Raw genomic sequence first — 17,491 nt, forward strand, 5'->3', positions numbered from 1 at the left:
AGAAAGAAATGCCCCTGGAAACATGAAGAGGCTTGGAATAAAGTGTTAGGAGAAATGGCCCATGAACACTTTTGCAGATTGCTGAACAGCAGAAATATTTTCGCAGATAGCTGCAGAAAAAAGTCTCAAAAGAGATCAGTAACCACTAACTTCTGATAAAAACAAATATTTTTTTTAAAGTGGGGCTTAAAAATGGACATACTAACTAATAAGAGAATACATATCTACTAAAATGCATTACAAAAGCAACTTTCACTAAATATATTTTAAGTAGTCTTTAATGACTTTACAAAAGATTTTATACCAGAAATTTTTTACATACCAGCTCTCTTAATTCACTTAAAATAATTGTTATTTTTAAATGTAAATATTTTAGCACATTATTTTTAAAAAACTCTAAAAAGTGGAATACAGCTACATGAAATATTCAAAAAGAAGTAATAATCTTGGAGAGAGAATACCTCACAAAAGTCTGCTTTATGTATTTCAGTTCCAGACCCCCAAATCCCAGAGATCTTTTTTGAATGTAACCACTAACACCGAAAATGGAGGGTATTGGGACAAAGAAAGGGTAATGAAAACATTTTAAAACTGTAATCTTTTCTGCCTTGAAGGAGAAAATTTAAAAGAAAACTGTTGGCATTTGGAAAAGAGAACTGCTTGAGCAATTAACTAAATCTTGAGGAAACTTTTTTTAAGTATTAGGTCATATCAAACAAAATGAAAAAGTCATAGTAATCTGCTGTACAACATTATACTGATAGTTAACAAGCTACATTGTAGACTTAAAAAGTTATTAAGAGGGTAGGTTTCATGTTAGGTGTTTTATCATAACAACAGCTTTTATTTTTTAAGTGTTGGATTAACAAATACTAATATGTAAAATGACCTCAGATGTTTACCTGGCAAGAAACCCTTTGACCATCTCCTGATGGCATCCACATCCTTCTTTTATAAAAAGTTTTGTTTTCATCTCTGGATGCTGTTTTCTGTCTTACTCTTCCACTTCTTTTCTTTGATCTACCATACCTTTCTCTCTCTTTCACAAGATCCCAGATATTTCTCACCGTAGCCTTGGAGAAAATACCCAGCTACTCTGTCAGTTATCTCTCCTTCCCACATCTAGTTGTGGCATGTTATGCTATCTTATTTGGTTTTTTATATAGTAAACCTAAAAATAAAATGAAACGTTAGAGTTTCTCAACAGTCATAATACATTTTCTCTTATTTTATCTTGCAAATTTATCTTCTAAATTACTTCTTTTTACTTTAAACTTTTTCCCCTATCAAAATAAGTGTTTTATCTAAAGCCAATATGAAATTGAGACCCAAGCAATTATTTTTTAAGTGTAATTAAGTAATTTTAATAATTTAGAGAAGTAGAAAACAAATATTATCAAGACTCACCATATTTACTGTCCACATTCACCAGATAAAAGTGATCCTCACATATTGTTGAGGGTAAAAAGGAAAATGCAAATAAAATATGGTGTGCCATATAATTAAAAAGATGAAATGAGAAAATATATATGCATCTGTTTATTTTTGCCAGAAGAAACAGAGAAAAGTCAAACCAGAAAGAGAGAGATTGATCACTTACAGGGAGTCCATAGACAGTGTGTAGTGACAGTGTCCTAAGTATATTTTTTGCATAGATTTAACTTTGAGAAAGTATCCATGCTAATGTTAACATTTAAAAAAAATATCAGATCAACAATAATGAGAGAAGACGGACTTTAACTGGAAATAAATTAAAAATAATACATTTAATTTTATTTTAAATGAATAATATTACCACACTTAAGCAGGGGGACAATGAAAGTAACATTTAAACAAAGGACTTTGACTCCATATCCTCAGTAGAAAGATTAAAAACAACAGCAAACAAATACTGGAACAATTTTTTACAGAGGTATGGGTTAGCAATTCTGAAAAAACCTACTGTGAATTGTAGTATTGAACAAATGAGTAAATATATTGAGAATAAGGGAGAAAGACTTCCTTACTGTTTCCAAGTGTGGGGGTTGAGTGGGGCGGGGGGCAGCGGAGGAGACTAGACTTAACCCTGTGATATGGATGCTATCAAAGTGAACTCATAATTTCTAGTACAGAAAGAAAGGCAGGAGGGTGGGAAGGCAGGCAGGAAGGAAGGGAGGCAGGGAGGGAAAGATAGGGAAGAAGAGAAAGAGATAAAGAAACAGCTGCACATATGCATGCTTTTAAATACACACTTGTGTTCATATATCATAGCTATGTCCTCTTAAAGAATCTTTAAGCAAACATACACCATTGAAAGAGACACGCCTAGAATTCTCATCTTGATTTTTAAATACCATTATCCACCCAAAAAGGAAAGAAAATGTCCCCTTTGGAGAAATACAAGAGGATCCTGGAACGTCTTATGCCAGCAAAGAAGTTCTCAAAAATGATGAAGAAACATACCAAAAAAACCCAAATCATTGGGACTGGCTTGATGGGGTCATCAATGGCTGAATCTGGGTATTTTAACATCAACATTTTTAAATGATCGTAACAAGACACTTAAATAAGAATCTATTAAGTCTAATCTGACATGAGCAAGTAAATGGGCAGGAGACAGGAGGCACTTCTTTACAGTAGAATATAATATGGAAGGAATTATCGAATTTTTTAAAAAATCATTTGGTAATCATCTTAGTAATAAATGATTCAGTCGAGACTCATCAATGGATGCTAAGAGAGTAGGAGAAGGTTTAAGGAGGAAGCAAATATTTTTACATAGTCTGAAAATATCCTTTCACAAATTATTTTTTAAGAGGGAGATCAGTAACGTTACAGTGGATTAATTTGGTGAACACAACCTCTTGAAATAAGCAAAGTTAACATCACCAATAATTGATGAAATATCATAAATCTCCCAATCTGATATCCTACACATTGCTGCTAAAAGTGTATAAACTGAATCTATCATGAGGAAACAGCAGACAAACACAAATTGAGGGATATTCTGATAAAAATAACAGGCCTATAATTATTAAAACTTAACCAACATCATAAAAGAAATACTGAGGAGCTGAGCCTCCCTGGTGGTGCAAGGGGTTAAGACGCAACCTATGAAGCTGTCCACAGCCTCTGTAGCATGAGTTCAATCCCCAGCCAGCCAGGGAGCAAGCCACATGGTGCAGTAGACCTCTCCTGCCTTGCCCGCTGCTCCTCTCAGCAGTGTATGTCAGTCAATCCACCTGTTCTGTTCCCTACTCTGTCTCTGGTGAATCCTCTCACCCCGCACACCTCTGGCCTGTACCCCAGCTCTTATATACATAAATAAATCTTTAAAAAAAAATACCGAGTAGTTTCTCCAGATTTAAGGAGGCTAGAAGATATGATAAAAGCAAAAACAAAACAGAAAAAACAAATTTTTATAGAAAAATTAATAAAATTTGAATATGAAGATCAGGTAACAGTATTGCAAAAACGTAAAATTTCCTGATTTTGAGCAATGTATTATAGTTATGTAACAGAAAATCATTATTGCTAGGAAATGCACAGTAGTATTTTTGGTTAAGGGGCATATTTAGAAATTATCCTCAAATGTTTCAGAAAAAAGTGTAGGTGGAGAGAGGGCGTAAGGGAGAGAAAGGAACAAGAAGAAAGAGCCAATGATAAAGTATAAGGGACAAAATGTTAACAATGAGGTTGGATAAAAGATATGCTGGAGTTACTTGTATAATTCTTGCAATCTTTCTGTAAATGCAAAATTAAAAGTCTTTTCTAAAAAATACAACCCTTCATTTATCATTTAATGTCTACTAAATTTTAGCTGTGGTTCAGAGTCAGTGTTCCAAAGTCAGGCACTATGTAAGTATGTTCACACAACATCTCTTTTAATCAAGATTCATAAAAATAAGGTTTTAAAAAATGCCATTAAGTCCTATTTGTAAAAGATCTAGATCTGATTCTATCATTTACCACAGCAGCTCTACCCTGGTTCTCTTTCCTTCCCTTAGGCAGGTAGCCCAAGACCTGCCTTACACAGTTGATCAGTGTCCCTTCTCTTAACAAAAGTGATCCACTCAGCGGGCCTCCCCTGGTGGCGCAGCGGTTGAGCGCTGGGCTGCGAAACTGCCCTCAGGCTCTGCAGCGCTGGTTCGTTCCCGGCTGCCGATGAGGGTCCCACAAAAAAAAAAAAAAAGTGATCCACTCAGTGACGGACACATGACTCAGGCTCACGCAAAAACCTCTCTGTAACTGGCATGCAAGAGATATTGAGGAAGAAGCACTCTCTGTGCTGTTTCTTTTCTAGTATAATGAACCTGAAGCTCATACCTGCCATCAAGCTCATCATGTAGGGGAAACCTATGCAAGAGATGGTGAGCACTGGGGCATGATGCAGCTGTGCTTGAAGATCTATCCCTGGAGCTAAGTGAACCAAAAAACAAAAAAACTGTCCATACATAGTTAGCCAAAAAAGTTTGTACTACTTCTGATGAATGTACTCCTAAATGACACAGTAGATAAGATTTCAAAGAAAATTAACACATTTCCTTAAAATTAGAACAAATGGTCAACCACCAAGATGGCAACAGAGCAAAGACACTAGGCTCACCTCCTCCAATTATATACAACAAAATTGCACACACAGGCCTCCCTGGTGGCGCAGGCGGTTGAGTGCCGCACTGGTGAAGTTGTCCGCAGCCTCTACAGCGTGGGTTCCATCCCGGCTGGCCGGCGAAAATCCCACATGGTGCGACAGACCTCTCCTGTCTTGCCTGCTGCTCTCCCCTCAGCAGTGTGTTTCGTCAGTCTGCCTGTTCTGTTCCCCACTCTGTCTCCAGTGAATCCTCTCACCCTCCTGCGCATCTGGCCTATACCCCGTTCTTGTATAAATAAATAAATCTTTTTTAAAAAAAAATTTGCACACACAAAAAAGACAATGACCCTTGAATGACAAATGGATGACTAGTATATGCATCAAGAGCTCTAGAATGCCAAAAGAAGGAAAAACTAAACTGTGTTTGGAGTCATGCCAGGTCAGTACAACCCATGAAAGGGAGAGGCAGATACTGATACCATATAGAACTTCTCTGCTGTTTTTCATTCAGGGGCATATGCTCACGTTGGGGCTTTAAAACCTAGGGTCTATAATGGAGAAGGGGTACATAGAGTTGGAGTGCAGGACAGACAATGTCGCACTGGTGAACTTAGGGGTAAAGATACAGACTAGTGATGGTCAACTTGAGCCTGTGATTCTCAAACAAGAATAACTGGAGTCTGAAATGGGGGTGATATGGGGTACCTAGCTCAGATCACCTACATTCCTCATAAAGAGACTATTATTCCAACCTGTGCCTGTGATAATATGAAACACCTGTCCTACCCCTGTCCAAAGCCAAGACAGCATTAACCAGAACTTGAAAAACCCAGAATTTAAGAACTGGAATGAATGCCCATGGGTAAGGCTCCATGCTTGAAAGGCAAAGAGAATAATTCCTGGCTTTTGACCCTGTCTTAATTATAATCCTCACCCAGTACTCTTTCTAACTATAATCCCATAAAGCTAGAAAACAACTATTTTTAAAAAGGGAAAAACTTAAAAACATAGAGACTAAAAAACACTCTGCTTAATAGCTATTGGATTAAAGAATTAAAGTAGAAATCAAAAAATATCTTAAGACTAATCAAAACACGGAAACAAGCAGTCAGAATTTAAGGGATGCAGTAAAAATGATCTTTAAGAGGAAAGATAATTCCAATACAGGCCAACATTAAAAAGCAAAAAAATCCCAAATAAAAAACTTAGTATTACACTTAAGGCACTCTGAAAAAGAGGAATAAACAAGACCCAGTTAGTAGAAGGATGGAAATAATAAAAACTAGAGTGGAAAGAAATGAAATAAAAATAAAAAGACTATACAAAAATCAATATAAGTTTGTTCTTTGAGAAAATAAACAAAACTAATAACTCTCTAAGGTAGGCTAGCAAAAAAAAGAGAGAAAGCATCAAAAAATGGAATTAGAAATGAAAGAGAAGACATTACCACAGATAGCATAGAAAAACAGAGAATCATAAAAGCTTACTATGAATAACTATATATCAATAAATTCAATAACCTTGAAGAAATGGACCAATTTCTAAAATATAGTTTACCAAGACTGAACCAAAACAGAGTTAAGGAAATCAATCACAGTCATATAAATTGAAACAATCAAAAATCTCCCCCTACCAAAAGCTCAGGTCTAGCTTTAAAAACAAATTCTATTTTTTTTATTATTTTAAAATTCCAGGAAAAGGGAATGCTCCCTAATATACTTTATGATGGCAATATTAATACCCAAACCAAAGACAGCGCAAGAAAAGAAACCACAGGCCTATATCCCCAATGAATATTGATGCAAAAATCTTCAGTAAAATACTAACATTTCAAATTCAACTATACGCTACAAGGACTATACATCATAATCAAGTGATGTATCAGGGATGCGAGGATGACCTAATATATATTAATTAACCAATGTAATACATTATATCAATAAAAGAAAATATAAAAATCATATAATACCAACAAATGCAAAGAAAGCATTTGCCTAGATTCAACAACCATTTATGACAAACTCTTAATGAGATGGAAACAGAAGTAACCTACCTCAACATAGTAAGAATTTATCATAAATTTATAATACTTAATAGTGAAAAATTGAAAGCTTTCCCTTGAAGATCAGAAACAAAACATGGATGCCTACTGCCACCAAATCTATTTAATTTAGTATTAGCGCTTTTAGCTAGAGCAATCAGATAACATTAGGACATAAAAGAAATCCACCTTGGAAAAGAAGTGAAACATCATTGTCTGCAGACAACATGAAACTACATATAGAAGATCCCAAAGACTCCACCAAAAAAAGCTATTAGAAATAATAAGGGAGGACTACCCTGGTGGCGCAGGTGGCTGAGCACAGCACTGTGGAGCTGTCCACAGCCTCTACAGAGCCGTTCAATCCCGGCTGGCCAGTGAGGGTCCCACATGGTGTGGCAGACCACTCCTGTCACGCCCGCTGCTCCCCTCAGCAGTGTATTTCATCTGTCTGCCTGTTCTGTTCCCCGCTCTGTCTTTGGTGAATCCTCTCACCCTCCCATGCATCTGGCCTGTACCCCAGTTCTTGTATAAATAAATAAATAAATAAATAAATAAATAAATAAATAAATAAATAAATAAATCTTTAAAAAAAAAAAGAAATAATAAGGGAACACGAAATATGACAGCTTACAAAATCTGTACAATTTTAATATACAAATGAGGGAGAAGAAAAAGTAATTAAGAAAATTATTCCATTCACAATCACATCAAAAAGAATCAAATACCTGGAAACTAATCTAACCAAGGAAGTAAAGGACTTCACACAATGAAAACCATTAAGACTTGGGCCGCCCTTTAATTTGATGTAGTCCCAGCTGTTTATCTTTGTCTTCACTATCACTGCTTTGGGTGATGTGTCTGTAAAGATGTCTTTGATGTGCAAATCACGTAGTGTTTCGCCTATATTTCCTTCTATATATTTTATGGTTTCAGGTCTTATGTCTAGTTCTTTAATCCATTTTGAGTTGATTTTTGTGTATGGTGTGAGGTGGTGGTCAAGCTTCATTCTTTTGCATGTAGCGACCCAGTTTTCCCAGCACCATTTATTGAACAAACTTTCTTTGCTCCAATGCATATTCTACATCAAATTAAAGAGCTTTTGCACAGCAAAAGAGACAATAACAAAAACAAAGAGAAACCCCACCAACTGGGAGAACATTTTTGCACCCAACACTAATGATAAAGGACTGATCACAAAAATCTGCAAAGAGCTGATGAGACTCAACAACAACAAAGAAAATAATCCAGTCAAAAAATGGGCAGAAGAGCTTAAAAGAAACTTCTCTGAAGAGGAAATGCAAATGGCCAACAGGCAGATGAAAAAATGTTCAACATCACTTGTCATCAGGGAAATGCAAATCAAAACTACCATGAGATACCATCTTACACCAGTGAGAATGGCACATATTAAAAAAACTAGCAACAACAAATGTTGGCGAGGGTGTGGAGAAAAAGGAACTCTTCTGCACTGTTGGTGGGAGTGCAAACTGGTCCAACCACTGTGGAAAGCTGTGTGGAGATTTCTGGACCTACTAAACATAGAGCTTCCATATGACCCAGCAATTCCACTCCTAGGTATTTACCCAAAGGACACAGAAACATCAATTCCAAAGAACACCTGCACCCCTATGTTTATAGCAGCACTGTTTACAATAGCTAAGCTTTGGAAACAACCCAAATGCCCAAAAATAGATGACTGGATCAAGAAGATGTGGTACATATATACCATGGAATATTACTCAGCATTCAAAAAAGATAAACACATGCAATTTGCTGCAACATGGATGGCGCTGGAAGGGATCATGCTCAGCGAAATAAGCCAAAAAGAAAAAGAAAAATACCGGATGGTCTCACTCATAGCAGGAATCTAGAAAACTTAAATAAGGGACCAGGAAAATGAATAACTATAAGAAAGTGAAAATCAAAATCAACAAAAAACTATGAACCAGAGACACTTTTAGGGGGGCGGGGGCGGGAGGGGAGGGATTGGGGTCAGAATGGGGGGCTGCAATTGTATGGGGAATATAACAATAAAATTTATAAAAAAAAAAAAAAAAAAAAAGACTTGGGCCGCCCTGGTGGCTCAGGTAGTTGAGTGCAGTGCTGTCTACAGACTATGCAGGGCGGGTTCAATCCCCTACGGCAGGGAGATGCCCAAGGGCACAGCAGACCTCTCCTGTCTTGCCCACTGCTCCCTTCAGCCGTGTATTTCAGTCAGTCTACCTGTTCTGTTCCCTGCTGTCTCTGGTGAATCCTCTCGCCCGCCTGCACATCTGGCCTGTACCCCAGTTCTTGTATGCATGAATAAATAAATCTTTAAAAAAAAGAAAACCATTAAGACTCTACTAAAGGATAAGGAATAAGACATAAAAAGATGGAAAGATATTCCATACTCATGGATGGGAAGAAACTATATAATCAAAATTACTATCCTACTAAAAGCATTATGTAGATTTAATGCACTTTCCACTAAAATGCAAATGATATTCTTAGAAAATAGAACAAAATTCACTGAAATTAATATGAAGCTACAAGATACTAAAGTAATAGCTAAAGCAATCCTCAAAAAAATGGACAGAAGTGGAAGTACCATGTTTCCTGACTATATATAATGCAATAGTAATTAAAATAATATTATATTGGAGGGCCTCCCTGGTGGTGCAAGAGGCTAAGACGTAACCTATGAAACTATCCGCAGCCACTGCAGCACCAGTTCAATCCCTGGCCAGGGAGCTACCCCCATGGGGCGGCAGACCTCTCCTGACTCGCCCACTGCTTCCCTCAGCACTGTATTTCAGTCGATCTGCCTGTTCTGTTCCCCACTCTATCTCTGGTGAATCCTCTCACACACACACCCACAACTCTGGCTTGTAGCCCAATTCTTGAATGTATAAATAAATCTTTTTTAAAAAATATTGTATTGGAAAAAAATAGACACATGGCTCAATGGAACAGAACTGAATGCCCCAGAAATAAACAAACACACATATATTAATAATAAATTTATGGCAAAGGAGCCATGACCATAAAATAGAAAAAGGAGCCTCTTTAACAAATGGTGGTGGAAAAACTGGATGGCAACATAAGACAGAATGAAATTGGATCACTCTCTAACTCCATGCAAAAAAAAAAAAAAAAAAAAAAAAACCTCAAAATGGATTGAAGACTTGGATGTAAGACAGACAACAATAAAATACAGAGAAGAAAACACTGGCGATCTGTCTTCTTACATCAAAAATAAAGACTTTTTTGGAGATTCAATCCCCACTGCAAAGGAAATAAAAGCAAAAATAAATACCTGGGACTACCTCAAATTAAAAAGCTTTTACACAGAGAAAGATAAATGTAAGTAGATTCAAAAGACATTATATTGAATGGAAGAAAATATTCAGACATTATGTAACAGATAAGGGGTTAATATCCCAAGATATACAAAAAATGTGTTCATTTTAAAAATGACAAAACCTTGGGCCTCCCCTGGTGGTGCAGGCGGTTGAGCGCAGCACTGTGAAGCTGTTCACAGCCTCTGCAGCGCTGGTTCGATCCTGGCCAGCCCTGCGAGGGTCCCACATGGCATGGCAGACCTCTCCTGTCTCGCCCACTGCTCCCCTCAGTAGTGTATTTCATCTGTCTGCCTCTTCTGTTCCCTGCTCTATCTCTGGTGAATCCTCTCACCCTCCCGTGCATCTGGCCTGTACCCTAGTTCTTATATAAATAGTTTAAAAAAAAAATAACAAAACCCAATTAATAAATGAGCACCAGATCTGAACAATTAACCAAAGAGAATATCCAGAAGGTCAATATCTATATGGAAAAATGGTCAACATCACTTTTAGTAAGGGAGATGCAAATAAAACCACAATAAAACATCTCACACCTGTGAGAATGGCACATATTAAAATGACTGCAAGAACAACCACTGGGAGGAACACCAAGGAGGAACCCAATTACACTGTTAATGGGAGATGGTGCAGCAATCTGGATTTCCTTAAAAGACTAAATATGGGGCCTCTCCGGTGGCGCAGAGGTTGAAACTGCCCGCAGCCTTTGCAGTGCCGGTTCGATCCCCGGCCAGCGAAGGTCCCGCATGGAGCGCACATCTCCCCCACCACGCCCGCTGCTCCCCTCAGCAGTGTATTTCGTCAGTCTGCCTGTTCTGTTCCCCACTCTGGCTCTGGTGAGTTCTCTCACCCTCCCGCGCTTCTGACTGTACCCAGTGCTTGTATAAATAAATCTTAAAAAAAAAAAAAAAAAAACTAAAACTAAAAAATGGAAATACTCTGACTCACCAACCCCATCTTTTTTTTTTAAAAGATTTATTTTATTTATACAATAGCCAGGGTACAGTCCAGATGCGTGGGAGGGTGAGAGGATTCACCAGAGACACAGCAGGGAACAGAACAGGCAGACTGACGAAATACACTGCTGAGGGGAGCAGCAGGCGAGACAGGAGAGGTCTACTTGTCATGTGGGTTGCTCCGAGGCCAGTAGGGATCAAATCAGCACTGCAGAGGCTGCAGACAGTTTCACAGCGCTGTGCTCAACTGCCTGTGCCACCAGGAAGGCCCCTCAGCAACCCCACTTTGGGGCATGATGCTATAAACTCAAGTAATTATATTGCCTACAATGTTTCTGGCAACATTATTTACAACAGCTAGAATGTGGAAACAAATTAATTACCTATTGATAGAGGACTGGATTAAGAAAATGCATTATATCCACACACTGGAATACTATTCAGCCATAAGTAAGAATTAAATGGTATCATTTACAGCAAAATAGAGGCATTCAAGAGCATTATATATAGTGAAGCAAGACAGAATGACAAAGACTAACATTGGATATCTACATCGCAGATGATATGACAAAAGAAAAACCTTGAAAAAACTAGCAGATGTTAAAAAAAATGAGGTTTTAGTGGTTAAGAGGGCAAGGGTAGGGAGAAAGGCTCAAAAAGGTGTAAGGGATGGTGGTGGAGAAAACAACCCTTTCAGGTAGCTTATTCAAAAAAATTACAAAAGTCATGCTTTCTAGTCACCAATAATAAAGTTATGGTCAAATCAAATAACTTTCCAAAAGTGTTTATAAGAAATTTACATGCACTACAAAATAAAGGCTACATTTAATAGGCAGTATGTACATTTAATAGGCATTATACAGTTATATCCATGTTTTTTTAATGTGGTTATGTTGTAAAGGTAAATTGAAGAATGAGAAAAAACTAATAAGGGCTTAAAAACTGGTGAGAGCAAAGAAAAAGGAAAATCAAAGATATACGTTCATTATTAATCTTTCATGACAAGTTTTATAGTCAAAACACAAACCAAGTGACTACATAGAAAATGGATAAAATGTGTGGATAAATGTATGAAGACCCACAAATATCAATTTTGTATAATAATGGAAAGAATAAGTCAAACTAATATATTATGTTTTTAAAATTCAATTGAATACATATATTTATTTAAAACTTACCATCAGAACTTGTGAGGACAAAGCTTTCTGCTTGAGTCTGTTTCTTTACGCCTAAACTTTTTGGAAACCAGTGAAGATCTATTGGGTAAATATCATCAGGAAGTTTTACTATTTGACTTGTTTCACTGGTTAACAGGTTCCACTTCACTATCTGGTGATCATCACTACATGAATACAGTTCTTCGGCAGTAGTCCAGCCCACACAGCTTACTAATTCTTGATGTGACACTATGTTAAGGAGATACAAGATACAAAGGTCTTATAATAAATAGATTTTTAGATGTAGCTTAGGAGGAAATAAAACAGGATCAAACATTCCAAGTTTCTAAATGTATTTTTCATTTTCATTTTTATATTTTTTTCCATAGGAAGGAAAATAAGTGTCAAAAACAGTTGTAAGAATAGAAAGGAAGAGGGCCTACCCGGGGGCACAGTGGGTTGAACGCAGCGCAATGAAGCTGTCCGCAGCCTCTGCAGCGCAGTTTCGATTCCCACCTGGCCAGGGAGGTTCCCACATGGCACGGCAGACCTCTCCTGTCTCACCCACTGGTCCCCTCAGCAGTGTATTATGGTCCATCTGCCTGTTCTGCTCCCTGCTCTGTCTCTGGTAAATTCTCTCACCCTCCCGCACCTCTGGCCTGTATCCCAATGCTTATAAAAATAAATAAATCTTAAAAAAAAAAAAAAAGGAATAGAAAGCAAGATAAAAGACCCAGAAGCCAAAAGAGAGAAAAAAAGATTTCATGATGAAAAATTTTTAAGTTATATGTTATAAAATATTCCATAAACAAGGCCAAAAGATAAAAAAAAGACACCTAATAGTCCAAAAGGTATAAAAGGATCTACACTAAACTGATAGAGAGAAAAGGAAACTATGTTCTTTTTATTACATATATCAGTATCATTTAAATTAGAATAAACATGTATTATTTTGATAAGTAAAAAAAATTAGGTGTTAAAAGAAAACTGAAATCATAACAGTAAAGTACATGCTTAAATTTACATTATAATATCAATTTAAACAGGAAAAGACCTACTGCTTGAAACAAAACACTTACCAAACATTTTGACAATAAATTCAAGAAATAATTCAATGACAACTTAGTGGATCTACAAGGCACAGAATGCTGGATATGATATAAACCCAAAATTTTTACTTTAACTCAAATTTTTGGCCCCTATAAAGAAAAAAGGAGCTAAGTGGCCCCTACTTCCCCCATCAGAGTGTCATTTACAATGAATATTTTCTCTTGCTCATATCTAGATTTCTATATTACTCGACATTCTCGACATTGTTATGGTATAATCACTTTACTTCCTCCTTTTCTCACCAAAGGTTTTTATTGGCTTATCTGAGTAACCAATAAACTCTTTCCAAGGAAAACAAGACAATGTGCCATAATTATTCTGGGATGTTAGTAAGATTTTTTTTAACCCCTGGTGGTGCAGGGGTTAATGTCTCAGCAATCTCCAGCTATCCCCAGCCACTGCAGCATAAGTTAGATCCCCTGCCAGGGAGCTAATGCACATGGAGCAGCAGACCTCTCCTGTCTCATCAGCTGCTCCCCTCAGCAGTGTATTTTGGCAGATCTGCCTATTCTGCTTCCCACTCTGTCTCTGGTGAATCCTCTCTCCTCTGGCCCATACCCCAGTTCTTGTAAGCATAAATAAAAAATAAATCTTTAAAAAAAAAAAACTACCATTAAAAAAAAAAAAACTTCAAAATGTGATAGACTATGCAAATAACTTAAAAATTATAGGAATATCTTAAGAGTTTGCACAAATAGATAATAAAGTGAGATTGTAATATTCAGAACTCATCTGATCCCAGATCTCCAATAAAGTCTGCAGATGATACTTTTAAGAGGTACTGGTCCAAGTAACTAAGAAAGAAGGTAGAGGACCCAATCATATTGTCCAAACACATATATGAGAATTCTTTCAAACAAAATATAGGGTCTTGTGTTTGAGAAAATATTTATAATTGCCATGGGCCCATGTGAAATAATAAAGATCTAACCAAATTTCCCCAGTTTGTCTTCCACGTTATCCTGAGTATGAAGAACTAGGGTAGAATCCAATGAAAATACACCAGGTCAAACCAGCCAAGAAATCTGGTTAAAAAAGATTCTCTTTAAGATCCTACTGGACTATACTTATGTAGAACAAGAAAAAGGCCAATAACAATTGGAATAAAATTTGAGCAAACTGTATGCTTTAGAGAATTACCTGTAACATATTATCTCAAATATCTCAGAAACAATTTAGCTAAACTACCATTAAAAAGGCATGAAAAAACAATTCTCCAACTAGCATACAAAATAAAACTTTTACTACAGTAAGATGATCACAATAGGACTTGTATTAAAAGGATATGCTTCGGTTCTTTTAAAAGCGATATCTTCAGTCTCATGTCTCCACTTCTCAGCAAACTTTTTAAATGCTGTTTGATTACATTCACTATAAAAATAAAAGGGGGGAAATATAAAATATGCATTAAAAACAAACACATGTACACAAAAAAACAGAAGCAAGGAACAGTGAAACTCCTTCAATTCCGCTGACATCAAATAAATTGAAAAGGAAGAAAACTAGTCAGTGTACTAGTCCTGCATAAGGGGTGAATGAGGCCTTGCCTTGAACTTCAAAGGTGCTCTACAACTTGCCTGAAACATTCATACAAATACAGAATACCATTAAACCTGGGTAGGTAAATAATTTCCAAAGGGTGTTCTGAGGCCCAATTATAAGATTCTATAAACTGGGAGCCCCTCAATGACAGGTCATTATTGGTCCTACTCAATAGAATAAACATTAGAATAAATTCCCAAATTCTGATTCAGGGTTCAGATAAAATTTTAATGGCCTTTAACTAGGGAACCTAAAAGGGAATGTGATGACATCAACCTAGAGGTCCAATCTGAGGTTATAGTCTATTGTGGGAAAAAAACACTGAGAAACAAATATGTTCACTGCAGTGGCAATGGGAAAAAAATAAGTAAATTATTTAAGAAAGAGGTAATAAATCCCTTATACAAGCTATATTAAAAAAATCATGATGGGGCCTCCTTGGTGGCACAAGGGGTTAAGCACAGCATTATAAAGCTATCCAAAGCCTCTGCAGCACGAGTTTGATAGATCCCCAGCTGGCCAGGGAGCTACCACATGGCACAGCAGACCCCTCCTGTCTCGCCCACTGCTACCCTCAGCAGTGTATTTCAGTAGATCTGCCCGTTCTGTTCCCCACTCTGCCTCTGGTGAATTCTCTCACCCCCTACACCTCTGGCCTGTACCCCAGTTCTTGTATTCATAAATAAATACATAAATCTTAAAAAAAAAAAGGATACAAATCAAGAAAATGCTCAATTGTCTGAATCCCATTTATAGTTACAGGAGTATTATTGCAAACCTAAGAAGAAAAAGATTAAATGAAAGTATAACTAAAGAAAAAAAAGAACTTGGCACCAAGTGGAAAATTTTTGCTAACCATATCAAAGGAGGTGTTTGAATACAGATTCAGTAGGCCTCCTTTAGATAATTTCTCATTCCTGGAATTCAGAAAGAATTTTAGATCCGCAAGGTGCCAAAGCACTTTTTCACTTATTCTTAAAATTTATTAGGCTGATGGGAGTAAGGGATGATCTGCTCAAAGGCAGCGGTATTTGGGAGGCATAAGGGTTGGGGAAGCGATAATAGAAAGTTCTAGAGTATAGATAACTTTCTCTATTTTGCAACTTTATCTAGAAAGCAGGGGGGAATAATTATGCATTTGCTATTAAAAATCATTTACAAATTGTCTTTAATTTATTGGGGGAAGACATTCATGGAGCTAAAGAGGGAAAAAATGTGCCTAGCAAACTCTGACAGTCCAACTACCCAAGTATCCTCCAAATCGGGCCACTTTTCAGCATCTCCTTCGTAGTCCAAAGCCATCATCACTCCTTGCCTACATTACTGCAGTAACCTCAGAATTGATCTTCCTGGTCCTACACTTAGTCCTTCAAACTCTATTAAATACAACAGTCAGTAATCCTTTTAAGGCTAAGCAGATCATGAAGGACAGTATGGCTAAAACAGTGAGTGAAGTGGCAGGAAATTGGGAACTGAAAGCCACAGAGTGGCTTGGAAATTATAATAAAAGCTTCACTAAGAAGTCAGTAGATGGTTATGAGCAAGAGTGATATGATCCGACTTTTATTTTTAAACGGTTAGTGTAGATAGTCTGAAAAAAAAAAAAACACAGATTGTCAGGATGGAGGTTGAACAAACTGAAAAAGAGTAACACTCTTCCCGCAATGCCATCAAGGTCATGCAACAAGACAGAAAGTGACTTGGTGGAGGGTCATATAAGGCCTGAATCACCTATATATACTTTTAAGTGATACAGAACGAAGTTTTACCATGCTAAGTTATTTCATCAGCAGTTTAACTTAATAATGAGCTAATACAGGGAATGAAGAGTCCTATATGTGGAGTATAAGATAAACAGGGATATAAAAGGTATGATGGAAAATTCCCAATGGTCTCATAATGGAAGGGTGCTATCCATTTAAATTGTAGTCTTCTCCTGGAATAGGTCTCATAGGCAGTTGATATATAAGGGAAGAAGAGGCAAGCTTGCTAAGAGCATATGCTACTCTGAGGAATTCCTTTCCAATCCTGTTAGTGTTAGGATTTACTTTAATTGGCAGTTTAGTGAGGGAAAGATATTTCAGAGATATAAAGGGAATAAATAAATGTTCATTTCTTTTAATATCCCCAACCTTTAACCGTGGGTTTAATCATCTGTACTTACTGCCATGGTGATCTCACCCAGTTTCCTGCCTTAACAGAAATTTAAGTATATTGACTACACAGTGACAATCCCAAATTCATATATCCAGTTTAGAACTCTCCACTGAACCCCAGACTTTTATATCTAACTACTGAACAACTCTATCTGATTATCCAGCAGGTATCTCAAACTTAAGATCTAAATCAAGGGGTCTCCCTAGTGGCGCAACGGTTGAGCGCTGGGTTGCCAAGCTGCCCGCAGCCTCTGCAGCGCCGGTTCGATCCCCGGCTGCCAGGCGAGGGTCCCACATGGTGCGCAGACCTCTCCTGCCGCCCGCTGCTCCCCTCAGCAGTGTATTTCGTCAGTCTGCCTGTTCTGCTCACCCTCCCGCGCTTCTGACTGTACCCAGTGCTTATATAAATAAGTAAATAAATCTTTAAAAAAAAAAAAAGATCTAAATCAAATCCCTGATCTTTCCTCTCACTTTGCTCCTCCCAGAACCTTCCCCACCTCAGTAAATAGCAATCCCAGTGGCAGTTTAAAAACCTTAGAATCATCACTAACTGTTCTCTCACATCCCAAATTCAATTTGTGGGAAAAAACATCTGGTTCTACAAAATATCTGAAA

The 17,491-nt window shown here is 37.2% G+C and overlaps 1 protein-coding gene across 1 annotated transcript in view; it reads right to left on the bottom strand.

Annotated features, from left to right (window-relative positions):
• IFT80 (intraflagellar transport 80) overlaps positions 1-14,502 on the bottom strand; it is a gene marked incomplete at both ends in the record, with an annotated part of 87,442 nt that extends 72,940 nt beyond the window's left edge. Inside the window, 2 exons of the mRNA XM_084232583.1 lie at positions 12,090-12,317; positions 14,472-14,502. Of these exons, the coding sequence (XP_084088709.1) occupies positions 12,090-12,317; positions 14,472-14,502 (259 nt within the window). The remainder of the gene's footprint in view (positions 1-12,089; positions 12,318-14,471) is intronic.
• Between the last annotated feature and the right edge of the window lie 2,989 nt (positions 14,503-17,491).

Source organism: Talpa europaea (genome assembly GCF_964194135.1).
Source record: "Talpa europaea genome assembly, chromosome: 4".
In the NCBI taxonomy this organism is placed as follows: Eukaryota; Metazoa; Chordata; class Mammalia; order Eulipotyphla; family Talpidae; genus Talpa; species Talpa europaea.